This window comes from Choloepus didactylus, chromosome 2 (assembly GCF_015220235.1).
Source record: "Choloepus didactylus isolate mChoDid1 chromosome 2, mChoDid1.pri, whole genome shotgun sequence".
Lineage (NCBI taxonomy): Eukaryota > Metazoa > Chordata > Mammalia > Pilosa > Megalonychidae > Choloepus > Choloepus didactylus.
The window spans coordinates 157,659,063-157,675,776 of record NC_051308.1 but is presented as its reverse complement, the minus strand read 5'-3'; the positions used below and the strand labels follow the sequence as shown (position 1 = coordinate 157,675,776).

Here is a 16,714-nt window from a genome sequence, read left to right as displayed (position 1 = left end):
ACAAATGGCCAAGAAACACATGAAAAAATGTTCAGCTTCACTAGCTATTAGAGAGATGCAAATTAAGACCACAATGAGATACCATCTAACACCGGTTAGAATGGCTGCCATTAAACAAACAGGAAACTACAAATGCTGGAGGGGATGTGGGGAAATTGGAACTCTTATTCATTGTTGGTGGGACTGTATAATGGTTCAGCCACTCTGGAAGTGAGTCTGGCAGTTCCTTAGAAAACTAGATATAGAGCTACCATTCGATCCAGCGATTGCACTTCTTGGTATATACCCGGAAGATCGGAAAGCAGTGACACGAACAGATATCTGCACACCAATGTTCATAGCAGCATTATTCACAATTGCCAAGAGATGGAAACAACCCAAATGTCCTTCAACAGATGAGTGGATAAATAAAATGTGGTATATACACACGATGGAATACTACGCGGCAGTAAGAAGGAACGATCTGGTGAAACATATGACAACATGGATGAACCTTGAAGACATAATGCTGAGCGAAATAAGCCAGGCACAAAAAGAGAAATATTATATGCTACCACTAATGTGAACTTTGAAAAATGTAAAACAAATGGTTTATAATGTAGAATGTAGGGGAACTAGCAGTAGAGAGCAATTAAGGAAGGGGGAACAATAATCCAAGAAGAACAGATAAGCTATTTAACGTTCTGGGGATGCCCAGGAATGACTATGGTCTGTTAATTTCTGATGGATATAGTAGGAACAAGTTCACAGAAATGTTGCTATATTATGTAACTTTCTTGGGGTAAAGTAGGAACATGTTGGAAGTTAAGTAGTTATCTTAGGTTAGTTGTCTTTTTCTTACCCCCTTGTTATGGTCTCTTTGAAATGTTCTTTTATTGTATGTTTGTTTTCTTTTTAACTTTTTTTTTCATACAGTTGATTTAAAAAAGAAGGGAAAGTTAAAAAAAAAAAAAGAAAAGAAAAACAAGGAAAAAAAAAAAGATGTAGTGCCCCCTTGAGGAGCCTGTGGAGAATGCAGGGGTATTCGCCTACCCCACCTCCATGGTTGCTAACATGACCACAGACATAGGGGACTGGTGGTTTGATGGGTTGAGCCCTCTACCATAAGTTTTACCCTTGGGAAGACGGTTGCTGCAAAGGAGAGGCTAGGCCTCCCTATATTTGTGCCTAAGAGTCTCCTCCTGAATGCCTCTTTGTTGCTCAGATGTGGCCCTCTCTCTCTGGCTAAGCCAACTTGAAAGGTGACATCACTACCCTCCCCCCTACGTGGGATCAGACACCCAGGGGAGTGAATCTCCCTGGGAACGTGGAATATGACTCCCGGGGAGGAATGCAGACCCGGCATCGTGGGACGGAGAACATCTTCTTGACCAAAAGGGGGATGTGGAAAGGAAATGAAATAAGCTTCAGTGGCAGAGAGATTCCAAAAGGAGCCGAGAGGTCACTCTGGTGGGCACTCTTACGCACACTTTAGACAACCCTTTTTAGGTTCTAAAGAATTGGGGTAGCTGGTGGTGGATACCTGAAACTATCAAACTACAACCCAGAACCCATGAATCTCGAAGACAGGTGTATAAAAATGTAGCTTATGAGGGGTGACAGTGGGATTGGGAAAGCCATAAGGACCAAACTCCACTTTGTCTAGTTTATGGATGGATGTGTAGAAAAGTAGGGGAAGGAAACAAACAGACAAAGGTACCCAGTGTTCTTTTTTACTTCAATTGCTCTTTTTCACTCTAATTATTATTCTTGTTATTTTTGTGTGTGTGCTAATGAAGGTGTCAGGGATTGATTTAGGTGATGAATGTACAACTATGTAATGGTACTGTAAACAATCGAAAGTACGATTTGTTTTGTATGACTGCGTGGTATGTGAATATATCTCAATAAAATGATGATAAAAAAATGATATTAGAATGTTCATCTCAGAGGATTCTCTTGAACATTAAGTGGGATAATTTAAAAGGCATTTGATTGTAAATATCAGTCTCCTTCCCTCTCCCTGACAGAAGGATCCATAGTCACAAGAATTTCCTACAGCACCCAAAAGTTTGGTCCCTTCTGAAATCAGTGCATTTCTAAAGGCCCACACAAAGGTTTTCATTTGTAGGCGTTTTCTAATCGCTCATGAAGATGTGCATGTTCTCTGGAATCACCAGCTTCAGAGGAAACTTCTATGTTAGGGAATACCTATGCCTGACCCCTCCCATCCATCAAAATACACAAACCAAACAAGACCTCATATCTTTAAGTGGTGAACTCAGAGTTAGATGGTCTTTTGTCTATACTCCTAAAGCAATCAGGCAACACCTCTCCTAAAGCACTTCCACTCTATTGTAATTATCTGCTTAAGCACCTCCGTCTCCCCTAAAATGTGAGTGCCACAATGGCCAAGTCCGGATATTACTCCTCTTTGCATTGCCACCTACCATGAAGCTTATCATACATGTTTATTACATTGAACTGCACAATCCATCTTCTATGTCTGTGAAACTTTAACATATATTCTACACTTTATAGTTCCCCCCCAACAGCATTTCCCAGAACCTCAGAAATTTAAAGCATTGAACACAGTATCTTTGTCTTTTAAGAATTAACTGTTTAAAAACAGAGTTGCTTTTTTTTTTCTTTTGAAAGCTAACAGCTAACCAAAAGAGAGGAGGTAAAAGATTTCAGCCTCGATTTGCTCTATGCTTTTTATTTATTGCCATAACACTGGGCACTGACCCCCATCCAAGGCTCAGGGGTATCTTGGGCAAGGTACACGCAGGGTGTACTTGGCGGGTGCCTGGAGGTCCCCCGTGCTTAGTAACTGTTGTGAGGGTGACCGCAGGTCGAGGGAGATGGCACCTCCATCTGCCTCAGGTAACAAAATCAACGGTGATGACTAAGTTACAGTAGCAGTATCTCTCAATCTCAGAAGTTCCTCCTCTGTTCTGACACATCGCTGCTTCTTCAGAGGAAATAAGGAACAAGCTCAGGCAGCAGCGGCCCTAAGGAGGGCACCTACCTTTATTGTGTAACTCATTCATTACCAGATTTTCATTAAGAAACTGGGGTCCACAATTACTAAAAATGCAAATAAGTTCCAGACGCATTTAGAAAAACACTTGAGTGACAGATTCACTGTCAGTTGTTAAGGGGAAGTCAAGAATTTGACAGCAAGTTCCTAAAATTTATGGCAGATTTTATGGAGGCCAAATACCATGCTCTCCCTCAAAAAATAGCCTTTGGAGACTGACAGTCCTTAACAGCTGCGTGTCCTTAGTTACTGACTAAACATTAGTTACTGACTCTAGCTTAGCATCAGTTTTTTCATCTTTTAAATGGAAATAAAACACTTACCCTACTGGGTTGCTTATAAAATTTAGATGAGAACATGTGTGCAAACTGCCAAGTCCATGGTAGGTATCAAGTAACTATTTTGAGTGTTTTCTTAGACAGTCACTGGTGCCCCCGTACAAGTCAGAATACTGGGCCAGATGGATTTTTTTTTTAATGAAATCACTTTTACACCACTTATCAAAGAATTTTATTGATTTTGTAATTAGAGTTTAGTCTAAAAAATAGAGAATATGTGCTAAAGAATAAGGTTTGCTTATACTATGCTAACTGTAGTAAAAGTAAAGGTAATGGTTGCACTTAGCAGTAGGAATAATTGCAATTTATTAAGTACTTACTATGTCCCAAGCATTCTGCTTAGCATTATTCATGTCTTATCTCACATAATGAGAAACCCCCTTAATTCCTAGAGCCAGCAAAAAAACTGGCACACATAAATGGCTTCAACTTCTCTGTAGGATCCCCATCTAATGTGCCCAAACCAAATCCTGTCTAAATTCTGATTGTGGTATGTGTGGTTTTCAGTGGGCAATTAAGAGATAGGTATCTCCGGAAACAACATATGAGAGGTGGAGGTTGTTTCTTAATTCCCTGAATCTGGAGCCAACTCATTTGATAGAGACTTACAGTTATTTTATTTCATATTGCGCCATCATCTCTAAGAAGATGGATTGCAGGGTGGGGTAGAAGAGGTGCCTTTCAGTCCGTTCCAATGAAATGTTTCTGTGTTATCACAAAACAAGAAGTTCTGTAAGGTAAGGGAGTTAAAAATGCCTGGCTTCCTGTGGGCAGATGCCAAGTAGAGGAAATAAACAGATATAGTTCCCACTGGATACGGATGCCCTAAAAGTGTTTCCTATCACGCTGCCAAGGCAATGCCAGCTGCTTACAACATTAATTCATGGGGAGGGGAAAGAGGGAGACTGAGTAGGGTTTGGGAATTGAGTAAAGTAAGAAATTTTTAAAAGACACTTATTCCAATTCTGTTTATAGGCCGTAAACTCCTACAACTAAAAGAAAAGTGGCAGCCCTGATTCTTAAACAAATGAAAGTCTAGTCAACCTGACAATGAAATGGAGCCCAGAGTGCCGAGTGGCTAAGAGTTACAGAATGCTGGAGTAAGAAGGTTTTTAGAGACAGTCAGTCTGAAAATCACAACTGGCAGCCCACAGAAATTGTTTTCTTTGGTTTTCCCAAGGTTGGGATAGATGACATTTTAACATTTTTTAAAATTGTCAATATTTTAAAAATCAGAATATTTCACATAAAATTCCTTATCTCATTTTTTAAAAAAGGGAAAACAGGCAAACACTGGACCTGTCTTTCTACCCAGCAATGCTCCAGGCCCCATAGATGATCCCCATTATCCCCAAGGCTTCGCAATGCTGAGGCTAAGCATTACCTGGCACTAATCCTCATGCATGGCATTTTGTAAATCTGGCTGGTCCCTGCAGGCACTTGAGTGCATGACCTCTGAACTAGGACAACCCCATTTTCTTATAGATGGGGAATCCAAGGCAAAACTCGCCTGGCTAACCACTGCCTATAGGCAAAGTCGCAAAGCTGCGGCAGGCAAGGACATTCACAGAAGGTCTTGCCAGCTCCCCCAAAGAAATCCTATATTCCCAACCATCCTAGATGGATCACTCATTATGCACAGTCAAGGCTCCGTTATATCTGAGTTAAATGTCCTTCCCTACTATTAGCCTCTTGCTTCTCCTTCCAGACCTAAGGTAGTTTTTCTACACTAAAGCCCCAGGCAGGGAAGAACCCACATAGCACTTTGTACCTACTTCTGCAGTAGCAATTTTCATGCTGTATTATAATGGTTTGTTCCCCCACAGAGACAGGAGGATCCTCCAGGGGAATGTTAATGTTTAAAGTCCTTTCTTCTGTGTCTCCAATGCATGACATTTCATGAGCTCTGAGTAAATCTGGGATTCAGAGAGGATAAATAATTTGTCCTTGGATGCATAGGTAATTGCACCATAACATGCAGTTGGAAAAAAATAGGTTAAAAGTTGGCTTGGTCCATACCGGATGCTCAGACTGAAGAACCATCAAGCAAGTGATGCTGAAAACTTTATCTCAGTGACAAATGCAGTTCCGACTTAGAGCTACCAGGCAAGAGCCTTACCCCAGAATTAGGAACTGCCTGATCAGTGTGGCTTATGAAGTGTCACAAAGACCCAAAAGCTCCCAGGTATCTTCACCACCAGCCTGCTAAAGTACATAAAAATCCACCATATAAATTTATTTGTGTTAAGGCTTTTGCTGTTAAAATTCAACCTCCATCCCCACCCCAAGAGAGTACATTTGGCAATTCTAGTTAACTTATCAATATTTTTTATGTGATGCATTAATGCTGGAATAAGTAGGTAAGTTGTGATAATCAAATAAAAGTAAGTTCCAGGAGAGGCGACAGGCCTGAACATCCGAGCAGGAGATACGGAGTGGGCAGTGTAGCTTAATCGTTAAGTGCAAGGTCTGTTGGAATCAAGAATCCAGTTCTTCTACCTACTAGATGAGCAAGCTTTGTCCACTGACTTATCTCTGTGCCTGCTTTTTTTCATCCAGAGAGAAGAATGGTGTAAATCGGAGGATCTGCTTTATAAGAGCATTCGAGAATCAGAATGGTGCCTGGCAGAGTGAACCTATAAAAGTGTTTGCTTGTCATATTGGAGGGGATAGCACGAGATTCAGTTCTGAAAGGCACTGCTCCAGTTTTAACACCAGCTGTTACCTTTCCCAATTTACTGATGAAGAATATATGGTCTAGAGAGGATGAGCCGTTTACCTAAGTCAGGCTAGTTGATGGCAGAGCTAGGGCCGCCTATCCAGGGCTTCCCGCACACATGGAACTTCCTGATGAGGAAGTTGTGCGAGACCCAGAGTTACTGAGCGCGAGCTCTAGCATCTTTCCCTTCTGGGATCTCCTTCCTAGAGATTAGACTCGGGTTCTTTAGAGCATTTCCCCAGAGTCAATACCGTGTCTCCGCTGTCGGGTGTGCTGGGCTGTCTGAACAAACGCCGCTCAAAGCACCTACACTCACACCTCCCTCTAAGTCTGGCACCACGAGCCAACAGTGGGTTGGCCGGAAAAAGTGGCACAATCGGTCCGCAGCGCCCTCCGCGCCAGCCTCCCATGCACGAGAGTGTGGCCTGGGGCTGGGCCTCCGCGGCCACCGGGTCACCGGCTCTCGCACCCTCAACGCTCCCGGCCCGGCGTCGCTGGCGTCCCAAGCGAGGGCTGCCGCGGCGCACTTTTCAGGAAGGCGGCGGCCGCGCGGTAGCCCAGCCGGCTCGCAGGGCCGCAGCCGCCGCCCCCCCGGAGGTGGATGACGAAGTCATGAAAGACTTTCACCAAATATGGACCGGGTCTGGAAACATCCTGCGCCGCGCGTCGCCGGAAACCTCGGATTCTGACAACCGCGGCGAACGCCAGGGCAGGGCGGCCGGCAGGGGGCGGCGGGCAACCCGCGGCTGGGCGCTCCCGGGCGCCTCCGGCCACGAGCCCTCCCGCCGCGCGGACCCGGCTCTCTGTCCCCGCAGGGACCCCGAGGCGACCGAGGCCCAAGGTCCACCGCCCAGTTCTCACCAACGCTATATCCCCCATGGGGAAGGGGTGGCGAGGTGCGGGCGGTGGAAGGAGAAAAACGGATGCCTTGGAGAGCATCCCCTTAAAGCCAGCCTTTTGCAGTCACCATAAATTGTTCTGCTCATTGAGGTGACTATAAAAAGTAAAGTTGTGAGATTGGGTGCGCAGGCGAATAACTATGAACACGCACACGCACACACACCTATTACAGGACTTCTGTCGTCCAGGGCAGTGGTTCTCAAAATGTGATCCTCAGAGCATCCTCATCAGCATCATCTAGGGACTTATTAGAAATTAACTAATCAGAAATTCTGCAGTGGGGCCTAACAGCCTATCTTTTAACCAGTCCACCAGGTGAATCTGATGCATGTTGAGAACCACTGATCTAGGTCCCGGAAACCCGAGTCGCGAGGTTTGGAGTTTTTATTATTATTTGCCGCCAAACAGAGGATCCTTCTTTTGGTGGCCTAAAATTCCCTGGCAGCAGCGGGTGAGAGACGTCCCCACCACTCAGCCAGAAGCTGCAGAGAACAAGCAGCCCCTTCTCCGTGGCTTGCAGCCCAAGGAAACAAGGCGGCCCGTTATTCCCTTCTGGGGCACCGGTAGGAGTAAGGGGAGAGAGCGAAAGAGCCGTGCAAAGTTAGCACCCGAAGCAACACTTACCCATAAACATTTGCACATTTGCCCTCCAATCTGTCAACGTAAACTGATCTGCAACTCTCAGCGGAGGAGGTGAGAAGGCGACCCGACGTCTGGGGTTTCTGGACCGGCCTTGGGAGGGATGTGAGGAGCCCGCTGTTCCTCTCGCCTGATGCCTTCGGTTCCTAGCAGGCGCACCAGGACGTGGTATATGGAAAGGCTGTGCACAAACAGGTTACTCTAGTCTCTCCCGCTCCCCACCCCCTGCCCCCCGTCCTGGCCCTGCTGCTCCCGCTCCCCCTTCCCACAACAGATCCCTTGCTTTAAATGGACAGCTGACGGTAAGGTTCTCTACGTTTCTCCTCTGAAGCAGACATCCTCCAAGATTGCCCAGTTGGAGTCAAAAAACAAACCCACACGCCCTTGTTAGAAAATTTTAATCTGATTTTTAATAGAATCTCTGGAATGGCGTGTGTTTGAATGCTGCGCAACAGACCAAATCTCTTTGTCCTCTCCCGCCCCCCTGCCTCCTCTAATAAAGGAACAAGCTCTATACGGCCAGTTGGATCATCTACTGTAATTTTTTTTTAAATCATGATAGATTGCGTGAAAAACAAGGAATTGCAAAGAATTTCTTGCTCTGGGAACAGAAGTTAAGTCTATATTTAACAACATTTGAAGCTGTCAAGAATGCTTTGTGGTTGGATAACAGAGAAAGAAAAATGTTAAAAACGCAGGCTACTGCTATACCCAAATATGGAAATATTGTTACGTCTGGTGTCTGATTCACCATCTGGAAATACTTACAACCATGAAGTCAAATAGAAAAGACGCCACAACAGAAGCCAGAACGCTCCTCTCTGTTCTCTCCACTGCCTCCTCCCACTTCTACTGCTCCTATACCCCGCCCCCCTTCATTAAGAAGGAAACAATAATGAAACTCTAAGACAGGAAGAAAAAAAAAGTTTTCTAGATAATAATTGACAAATTCGCCTGAGTCTGGGGTAGGGCCCAGATTTTCCTCACTTTGCCTAACACCTGGCAGTCCACTGTCTGGAAAAGTAAATCTCTCCCCAAGTCAGTAGGGCCTTAGAATGATCTTACTCCCTCCAGCAAAAACTTCTTAGACTTAGGAAAGGGACACTCTTGAATGAATGAAACTTAACCCTTTCCTGAAACAGTTCTCTTTAATGAAGTGTTTTCATTTCCATAGCTTCTCCTCCTAGTGCTTATAAAGAGTCATTCACAGAAAAGTCAGCACGGGATGCCTTAAACAAGACCGCTAAATCATGAATGCTGAACAGCAGCTCTAAACATTAAAAGAGGATGAGTTGTTCTAGAGCATAAATAAAAGGGAGTCTGGCATAATTACTTGTGTGTTTACTTTTAATTAAAATTATGGGAAGATAATTTTGGAAACTTGAAGGGAAAAGTTATCAATCACACTAACGATATTGACCGTGCTCAAAAAAATTGGTTTAAGGAGATCTTCTATTGCCTATGTTGCGAGTAGACTAGGATCTTAAAATCTAACATTTTTGTCAGAATATTACATTCCAACTCTCTTAATTCAGTGTAATTGGAGAAAAGAGCGTTGCAATTTACTTTAAACGGAGGCTTCCACGTGATCCCAAGAAAATGAGTTTTTTTAAAAACGCAAAATTTTTAGTTCTAAGGGTCTCTTTTTCATCCACTGGGCACAATGGAGCTGGGATCTGGTTTGGCCTTGCACTATACGGAGGTGGTCTCAGTCCAAGTCACTCTGGTCCTCCCCGTTTCTAGCTGGCTGCTTAGTTAGTTCCACAGAGGGAGGCTGGAAGGGCTTGCCCCATCTCCTGCATCCGCGAGGAAGTACAAGTCGGCCTCCGGCAGGACTCCCTGCGTTCGTTTCCTCTCGGACTTTCAACCCAGGCAGTGGGCTGGAACTAAAGTGGGAACCTCCAAAAACAAACAAGTACAACTTACCAAAAAAGGGAGGTGGAGGGGGAAGACCTCTGTCTGGGAAGTTGCCAGACACTGGGGAAGCTGATTTTTTTCTTCTCATTCATAAATGCCACTGCGGGTATTAATTTGCAATACACTTAACTTGGCTAATAAACACCATGCCAAAGCTTTGGGACTTGATCCGAGCATGCCTCTTTGAAGTCCACAAATAGATTCCTGGCTCGAGACACACTCCCCCTCCCCGTTCGACTCGCTCAATAGATAACTTGACTCTCACCTTCGCTGTAAACAAGCAAACAGCTCGCTGCCTTCCCTGGTGGGGGATTCCGAGGCTGCCGAGTCAATTCGGCATCATCAAACAAAGCGACTTTTGTTCCTCCCTCTCAGGTCCTCCCACCCTCCCAGTCAGGCAGAGTTCAGAAGTGGCCCTCTTCGCCCCCTCCCCACGACCCTTCAACCACCATCATTACCACAACGCCAAAAAAGAAAAGAAAAAAAAAAAAAAAAAAGCCCTCCCCAGCACAAGTTATTTAAAGTGGAAAAAACGAACTGTTTTCTTGACATGTCTGGGACCATTAAAAAAAAAAAAAAAAAAAAGGTGCAACGGAGCCAGGGGAGGTGCTTGGCAGCAGCCCGCGCCAACTAACATTCCTAAGATGTTTGAGAATTCTGGAACGCGCAGACACCGCCGACGTCACTGCAACACGCGGCGCCGCCGGCGGCCCGTATAAAAGGCGGGCTCTGGGCTCCTGGGCAGACCGCGAACCAGAGCGCCCCCGAGCAGCGCCCGTGCCTCCGCGCCTCCTCGGAAAGGACCGCGAGAAAAGGACGCCCGCCAGCCCGCCCGCCGACCCGGCCGCGCCTCCGGGTTCACTGCGTCCCGCGCATCCACCGCACCGCCCAAGCCTGCCGGGCAGTCCCGCTGCACACCGGTGTGTTGGCGTCTTTGCCGCTGTGCTCGCCCCGGGCTCCCCCTGCGCACCACAATGAGCTCCCGCACCGCCAGGACGCTCGCCTTCGCCGTCACCCTTCTCCATTTGGCCAGGCTGGTGAGTTGAACTCTTTTTTGGCCACCGCTTTCTTCCCCGGACTTCCAGTCCCTTCCCCTTTTCCCAGATTGACCACAGGGGGGAAAGTTCAACTAAAAAGTTCGGGGGCGTTTGGAAGTAGCTTTTTTAAAAACCTCCCACCCCCTCAAAAAGACATTGCGGCGGCTTCCTGGTGGGCTCAGCTGCTCAAGGTGGCCGGGCTCGACGGGATCAGAAATTCGCAGTCGACAAGGTCAAAGAACCCCCTCACCGCCCCCCGGCCCCTTCCCTGGGCAGCCGCGACGCCTCTCTTGCCCACCACGCCAAATCTCACGCCGTTTCTTCTCCCCTCTCCAGGCACTCTCCACCTGCCCCGCGGCCTGCCAGTGCCCCCTGGAAGCGCCAAAGTGCGCCCCGGGAGTCGGGCTGGTCCGGGACGGCTGCGGCTGCTGTAAAGTCTGCGCCAAGCAGCTCAATGAAGACTGCAGCAAAACGCAGCCCTGCGACCACACCAAGGGTTTGGAATGCAATTTCGGCGCCAGCTCTACGGCTCTGAAGGGGATCTGCAGAGGTAAGATGCTTGTGGTTTGGCCCCTTTAAAAAAAATAATAATCCCCGTAGTCCAGAAGTTTAGTAATTTTGAGACCATGTATGGTGATGCTTTGTTGTTGGTAGCTTGGCAGAAAGGCACATGATTTCAGCAGTCTGGAATGCAATTCAATGTGTCTGGGTCCAACGAAAAGCGCACACGGAAAAGTGATTCCTGACTAACTTATTGTTCTGGTCTGGAGTCTCCAGGGAGTTGTAGGGAACTTTACCAGAAATTGAATTTAACAGAGCAGCAAATACGTATGAGTCTCAGGCTGGTTAGAATCTTAACTATCCTCTTCTTCTCTCTTGGTGATCTTTGCAGCTCAATCAGAGGGCAGGCCCTGTGAATATAACTCCAGAATCTACCAGAACGGGGAAAGTTTCCAGCCCAACTGTAAACATCAGTGCACATGTATTGATGGCGCCGTGGGCTGCATTCCTCTGTGTCCCCAAGAATTATCTCTCCCCAATTTGGGCTGCCCCAACCCCCGGCTGGTCAAGGTTACTGGGCAGTGCTGTGAGGAGTGGGTCTGTGATGAGGATGGTGCCAAGGACCCCTTGGACGACAGGGACGGCCTCCTCAGCAAAGGACTGGGATTCGATGCCTCAGAGGTGGAGTTAACACGAAACAATGAGTTAATTGCAGTCGGAAAAGGCAGCTCCCTGAAGCGGCTCCCTGGTAAGTAGAGACTGAGCCTGTAAGTCACTGTACTGAAAGTCCTGCTTTGAATCTTTTTAGAAAATGAAGACCTGAATCTGTTTGTGTGGGCATGCCTCTGAGAGATCTTCCCTCTTGTTTCTCTCTCTAGTTTTTGGAATGGAACCTCACATCCTATACAACCCTTCTTTACACGGCCAGAAATGTATTGTTCAAACAACTTCATGGTCCCAGTGCTCAAAGACCTGTGGAACTGGTATCTCCACACGCGTTACCAATGACAACCCTGAATGCCGCCTGGTGAAGGAAACCCGGATTTGTGAAGTGCGGCCTTGTGGACAGTCAGTGTACAGCAGCCTGAAAGTAAGTTCCTTTGAGGACATGTAGACTGTTTCCCCGCAGATGAGTGGGATGTGAACCTGTCTTTCCAGAAGGAGAAATAGTTTCCCTAACTTTCCTTTTCTCCTCTTTCTTACAGAAGGGCAAGAAATGCAGCAAGATCAAGAAATCCCCTGAACCAGTCACGTTCACTTACGCTGGCTGTTCGAGTGTAAAGAAATACCGGCCCAAGTACTGCGGTTCCTGTGTGGATGGCCGATGCTGTACGCCCCAGCAGACCCGGACTGTGAAGATGCGGTTCCGCTGCGAAGATGGGGAGATGTTCTCCAAGAACGTCATGATGATCCAGTCCTGCAGATGCAACTACAACTGCCCGCATGCCAGCGAGGCGGTGTTTCCCTTCTACAGGCTGTTCAATGACATTCACAAATTTAGGGACTAAATGCTCCCCCCCCCCGGGTTTCCAGTTCAAGGGTGGACAGATAAGGGAGAAGAGTGTCAGAATCACCGAGACATGGGTGGGGGTGGTGGGGATGAAGGGACTATTGTAAAAGGGATGCATTGCTCATTCTTGAGTAGAATTAAGGTATTTTGAAACTGCCAAGCATGCTGGTGCAGATGGACACTTAAAGCAGCTGTGATTGAGAATACTTTGCTTCATAGTATTGGAGCACATGTTACTGCTTCATCTTGGAGCTTGTGGTGTTGATGACGTTCTGTTTTCTGTTTGTAAATTATTCGGTAAGCGTGTTTTTCTCTAGGCTTTTTTTCCTTTCAGTTCTGCAATTGTAAAAGAGATAATAGGATTAGTTGGACAGTTAAAGCCTTTGTCCTTTGCCAGAAGTAAATTGGAGGGCATGCCATCCCTTCCCGAGGTGACACTCTGTGAGTGTCCAGGAGAGGCAGCTATCTGCACTCCAGACTGCAAACAGAAATCAGGTGTTTTAAGACTGAATGTTTTTATTTATCAAAATGTAGCTTTCTGGGAGGGAGGGAAAATGTAATACTGGAATAATTTGTAAATGATTTTAATTTTATATGCAATGAAAAGAATTTATTTATGGAATTAATCATTTAATAAAGAAATATTTACCTAATATCCAGGTGTATGCCATTCAGTAATTTTAGAGCGAGTCCAAAGTCATTTGAGAGATTTCATGCACGCATTCAAGTCGGACAGGATTTATGGAGCAACTACTGTGTGCCAGGAACTGTTCCAGGTGTTTGAAATATAGCAGTGAGCCATTCTATAGAAATAAGACAATGATTGCTTGTATTTCTTCAGTGGGGAAAAATCTTTGCATATAAAGTAATCTGTTTAAAAAACATGTATCAAACACCAGACATTGTACTAAGCACCGAAGATACAAGCAAGAAGGAATCTGAAGCTAAATTTGTGCTTTAAAAAAAGAATTCTTTCTTTTCATAAGAATTTGAAGTCTAAAGGTCTCCATCACCTAATCGTCCTGTGTGGTAGGGATAGTGAAGTCGTTTATCATTTTAAATCACCAGGTTATAGTGCATGTCATTTCAGTAAAAGAGAGGAACCCTTTAATGAAAACATAATCCACAACCCAGGCTGTCCACATCTAAATCTATGGGCAAGGTTGAGAATGGTTGGATAATGAATTATAAAAGGTCACTTGTTTATAACCTTATACTTTCCAATAAGGTTCCAAAAAATTAGGAGAACTACTTAAAATTCACCCTTTGTTTGGGATCAGAGAAAGAATCTTGGAGTCTATAGAAGTCAGTTTGTTTTCACTAAATGAGCTTGAAGCAATGACTTGTGTTAATCCTAATAAGCCGGTGATTAAGTAAACATGCTGTTAAATGCAAAGGAATGCAAGGAATTTCAAGTACTTTTCCAACAGTGAAGACCAAGCCACCCTACCCCACCCCTTTCATCTATAATATACATTATATTGATGGGGGAGGGAGCAGTTACACAGAGTTGGCTATCCAGAAAGTCAAAGGCTAGATGCAGAACATTCCTAAAGAAAAAAACCTGAATCACAGACCGAGGAGAAGTTGAGAAGTTTGCATCAATGTTTGTGGAAATGTCAGTAGCCCGATTTAGAAGAATCCACATCTTTAGAAAGCGTTGACAATAAACCTTTTATAGGGAGTTTTCCTTTCATCGTCCCTCTTGGCTCCTGTTCAAATCCATAGTGAGATATTTCAGTCTGCACTTAGTTAAGAGAGCACTTGAATTTTTAGGCAATAAGAGAAAGTGCTTTAAAGGGGGGGGGGTTAGCTCGTGGGGCTCTGTTAAGATGATTTTTCAAAACAGTTTAATATTGATGCTTTCATGAAGACTTACAGAAGAGAATTGTATAAACATCTATTTTAAAGCCTCATTGAAATGCATGAAGGTTAATATAAATGTGATGGTAAAATCTATGGCCAAAAAGCCTTCATTCTGATTTTGACAGCATCTTGCCTGAAATATTAAAACTTGTACTTTCTGAATAGTCAGTTTTTCTTGCCTGAGGATTCAAATTTTAAGGTACTTGGGAATTTAAACATCACTTGGCCCAGTCTTGGCTGCAGTTAAACTAGTCAGTGCAATATAGCATGTGAAACATAATTAAGGTTTTTGTGGTACAATCTTGTTGAATAGATATGTAAATCCATACCACCAATCCGCCAACAAATTCTTCTTATATAGAGAGCAAGAAACAACACTTTATATGTCCTTTAAGTGTGTGCGGAAGTGATATTTGTCCAAATAAGCTTAAACATGAAACAAACCCTAGCATGGGAAAACAACTGGATCTTTGGGGGATTAATCTCATTCTAGTAAATATAAAGAAGGTGATTCATGGCTGCTGAGTCTATTTAAGTGTGTTAAATTAGTAAGAAAAGATCAGTAGAAATGAATGATTTCCATTTTATATGGGTACAGGAAAAAAAAAAAACCCAAAGAAATTAAAATTGGTTGAGAATGAAATTATGAGCTTTAGAATATCCAGATATTGTCTAGGTCTGGAGTGAAGGGCTACCTACTTCGAATAGTGAGAGAAAAAGAAAAAAAAAAAAACAACCATGCATTTGTTTATCTAAAATGAAGGTTATGCATATACAATTCATGATAAAAATGTATTTATCTACATAAACGTACAGCAAAGACTTTGTCTTATTTTCACTGTTCAATCCAAAAGACTCTGGTGGTCCTGAGCTTTTTTTTTTTTTTTTTTGGTAGAGATTTAAGAACTGAGAATTACAGGGTGAGCTCAGAATCTTTGGAATTTGTTGAATTTTAAGAAATATCCTACGGGACAATCAGCAGCACAGTAAGCGGCCTCACCACAATGATTTTTCAAATGAATATGTATCGTCCATTCCACAAAGCGATGTGGCTGAGTCAAAATTAGCAAGCCGTATTTTACAGTTATTTTCCTGGTAAGGGAAGAGATTGATTTGTCTACACTCATCTTCTTCCAGCCTTCCGGCACCATTTGAAAGTTAGTTGGGCAGTAGCAAGAGTTCAGTAAGAACATGGTACAGAACAAAGCTGTGTTCTGGGCAGAGTGGCAATTGATGCAAGGCAAGAATTCCAGACTGGAACCGAGAGACACGTCTTTTCACTTGACCTCTACCATTAATTTGCTGGGTGACTGAGCAAGTTTCTGGATGGTTCTCTCATGAGATAAAATGGAACAATAGCTCTTTGATGCATTGGCTCCTATATCTTAAAAACTTTTGTTTCCTAAGATAACTGAATATGTGAAGTGAAAACTGCTCACATCTTTCTGAGGACAAATGCATGCATTTCCACAATGTCTTTCTTTGGAAAAGTACTGTTGCTAGATCATCTCCACTTTCTAAAGCACCCTCAGTTACCCGGAGATCCCTGGAGCTCTCTCGCAGTCTATAGATTCACACTTTCGTCTCACTGCATTGCCCTGATATCTGGGCCTCATTAATTCCATGCCCTCACCAACTCATCCTTCAAAACAAAGCACATTTGGAAGCATGACAACGATGTATGTGTTCTATGGATAGAAAAGCATTATTTGTGACTTACTTCATTGGCAGTGGGCCATACTTATCCGTGCAATCTTATAAACTGCTGTGCATTTCAGTAAGTACTCGGATGCGCATGTTAGTGCTTTACAGTTCTTGTATATTCAGCTCATGTGTTCTTCATCCACCCCTTTCTCATCTTCATTGCAAACATCCAAATCTAATCCACCATCATCTGTTGTCTGGATTACTGGGATGGCCTCCTCACTTTCGGCATATTGCATTTTCCAAGGTGTCGGCAACAGTGTTTCCCATCCCGCATGCCCTTCTGAAACGTGACCTTGTTCTCCCTCATCAATAGGTGGGTCTGTTTCTTCACTGTCTTGAATGTGGGAAGGCTCTTTGACTGCAAGTGGTGTAGTGCCAGTTCCCAGCGTAGCCTCAAGTGCGCCCCTCCCTGATCTAGGCATCTTCTTGTTATTCAGATCTCAGCTTAAATGCTCCCTTCTTAGAGACTCCTCCCTTGACAACATAGGCTACAGAAGTTCATCATACCAATCACCTAATTTTTCGTCACAGTACTTACCACTATCTGAGACGTCCTTG

General features: G+C 44.5%; 1 protein-coding gene and 1 long non-coding RNA gene across 2 annotated transcripts in view; one reads left to right on the top strand and one right to left on the bottom strand.

The window, feature by feature from the left end:
* The window catches only part of LOC119518752, a 92,482-nt gene extending 82,586 nt beyond the window's left edge, over positions 1–9,896 (bottom strand). The window contains exons 1-2 of the long non-coding RNA XR_005213833.1: positions 9,801–9,896; positions 7,604–7,799 (exon numbers count right to left, since the gene is read on the bottom strand). This is a non-coding gene — a long non-coding RNA (uncharacterized LOC119518752). The remainder of the gene's footprint in view (positions 1–7,603; positions 7,800–9,800) is intronic.
* Positions 9,897–10,290: 394 nt separating this feature from the next.
* On the top strand, positions 10,291–13,238 carry CCN1 (cellular communication network factor 1). The gene is made up of 5 exons (XM_037816079.1): positions 10,291–10,572; positions 10,909–11,122; positions 11,465–11,821; positions 11,952–12,163; positions 12,279–13,238. Exons 1-5 carry the CDS (start codon positions 10,510–10,512, stop codon positions 12,579–12,581), a joined length of 1,149 nt encoding a protein of 382 aa, XP_037672007.1. The 5' UTR covers positions 10,291–10,509; the 3' UTR covers positions 12,582–13,238.
* Positions 13,239–16,714: the final 3,476 nt, after the last annotated feature.

Coding starts and splice junctions, on each gene's coding strand:
- CCN1 (XM_037816079.1), top strand. CDS start 10,510: ATGAGCTCCCGCACCGCCAGGACGCTCGCCTTCGCCGTCACCCTTCTC. Junction 11,123..11,464: donor TCTGAAGGGGATCTGCAGAG/GTAAGATGCTTG, acceptor TGATCTTTGCAG/CTCAATCAGAGGGCAGGCCC. Junction 11,822..11,951: donor CTCCCTGAAGCGGCTCCCTG/GTAAGTAGAGAC, acceptor TTCTCTCTCTAG/TTTTTGGAATGGAACCTCAC.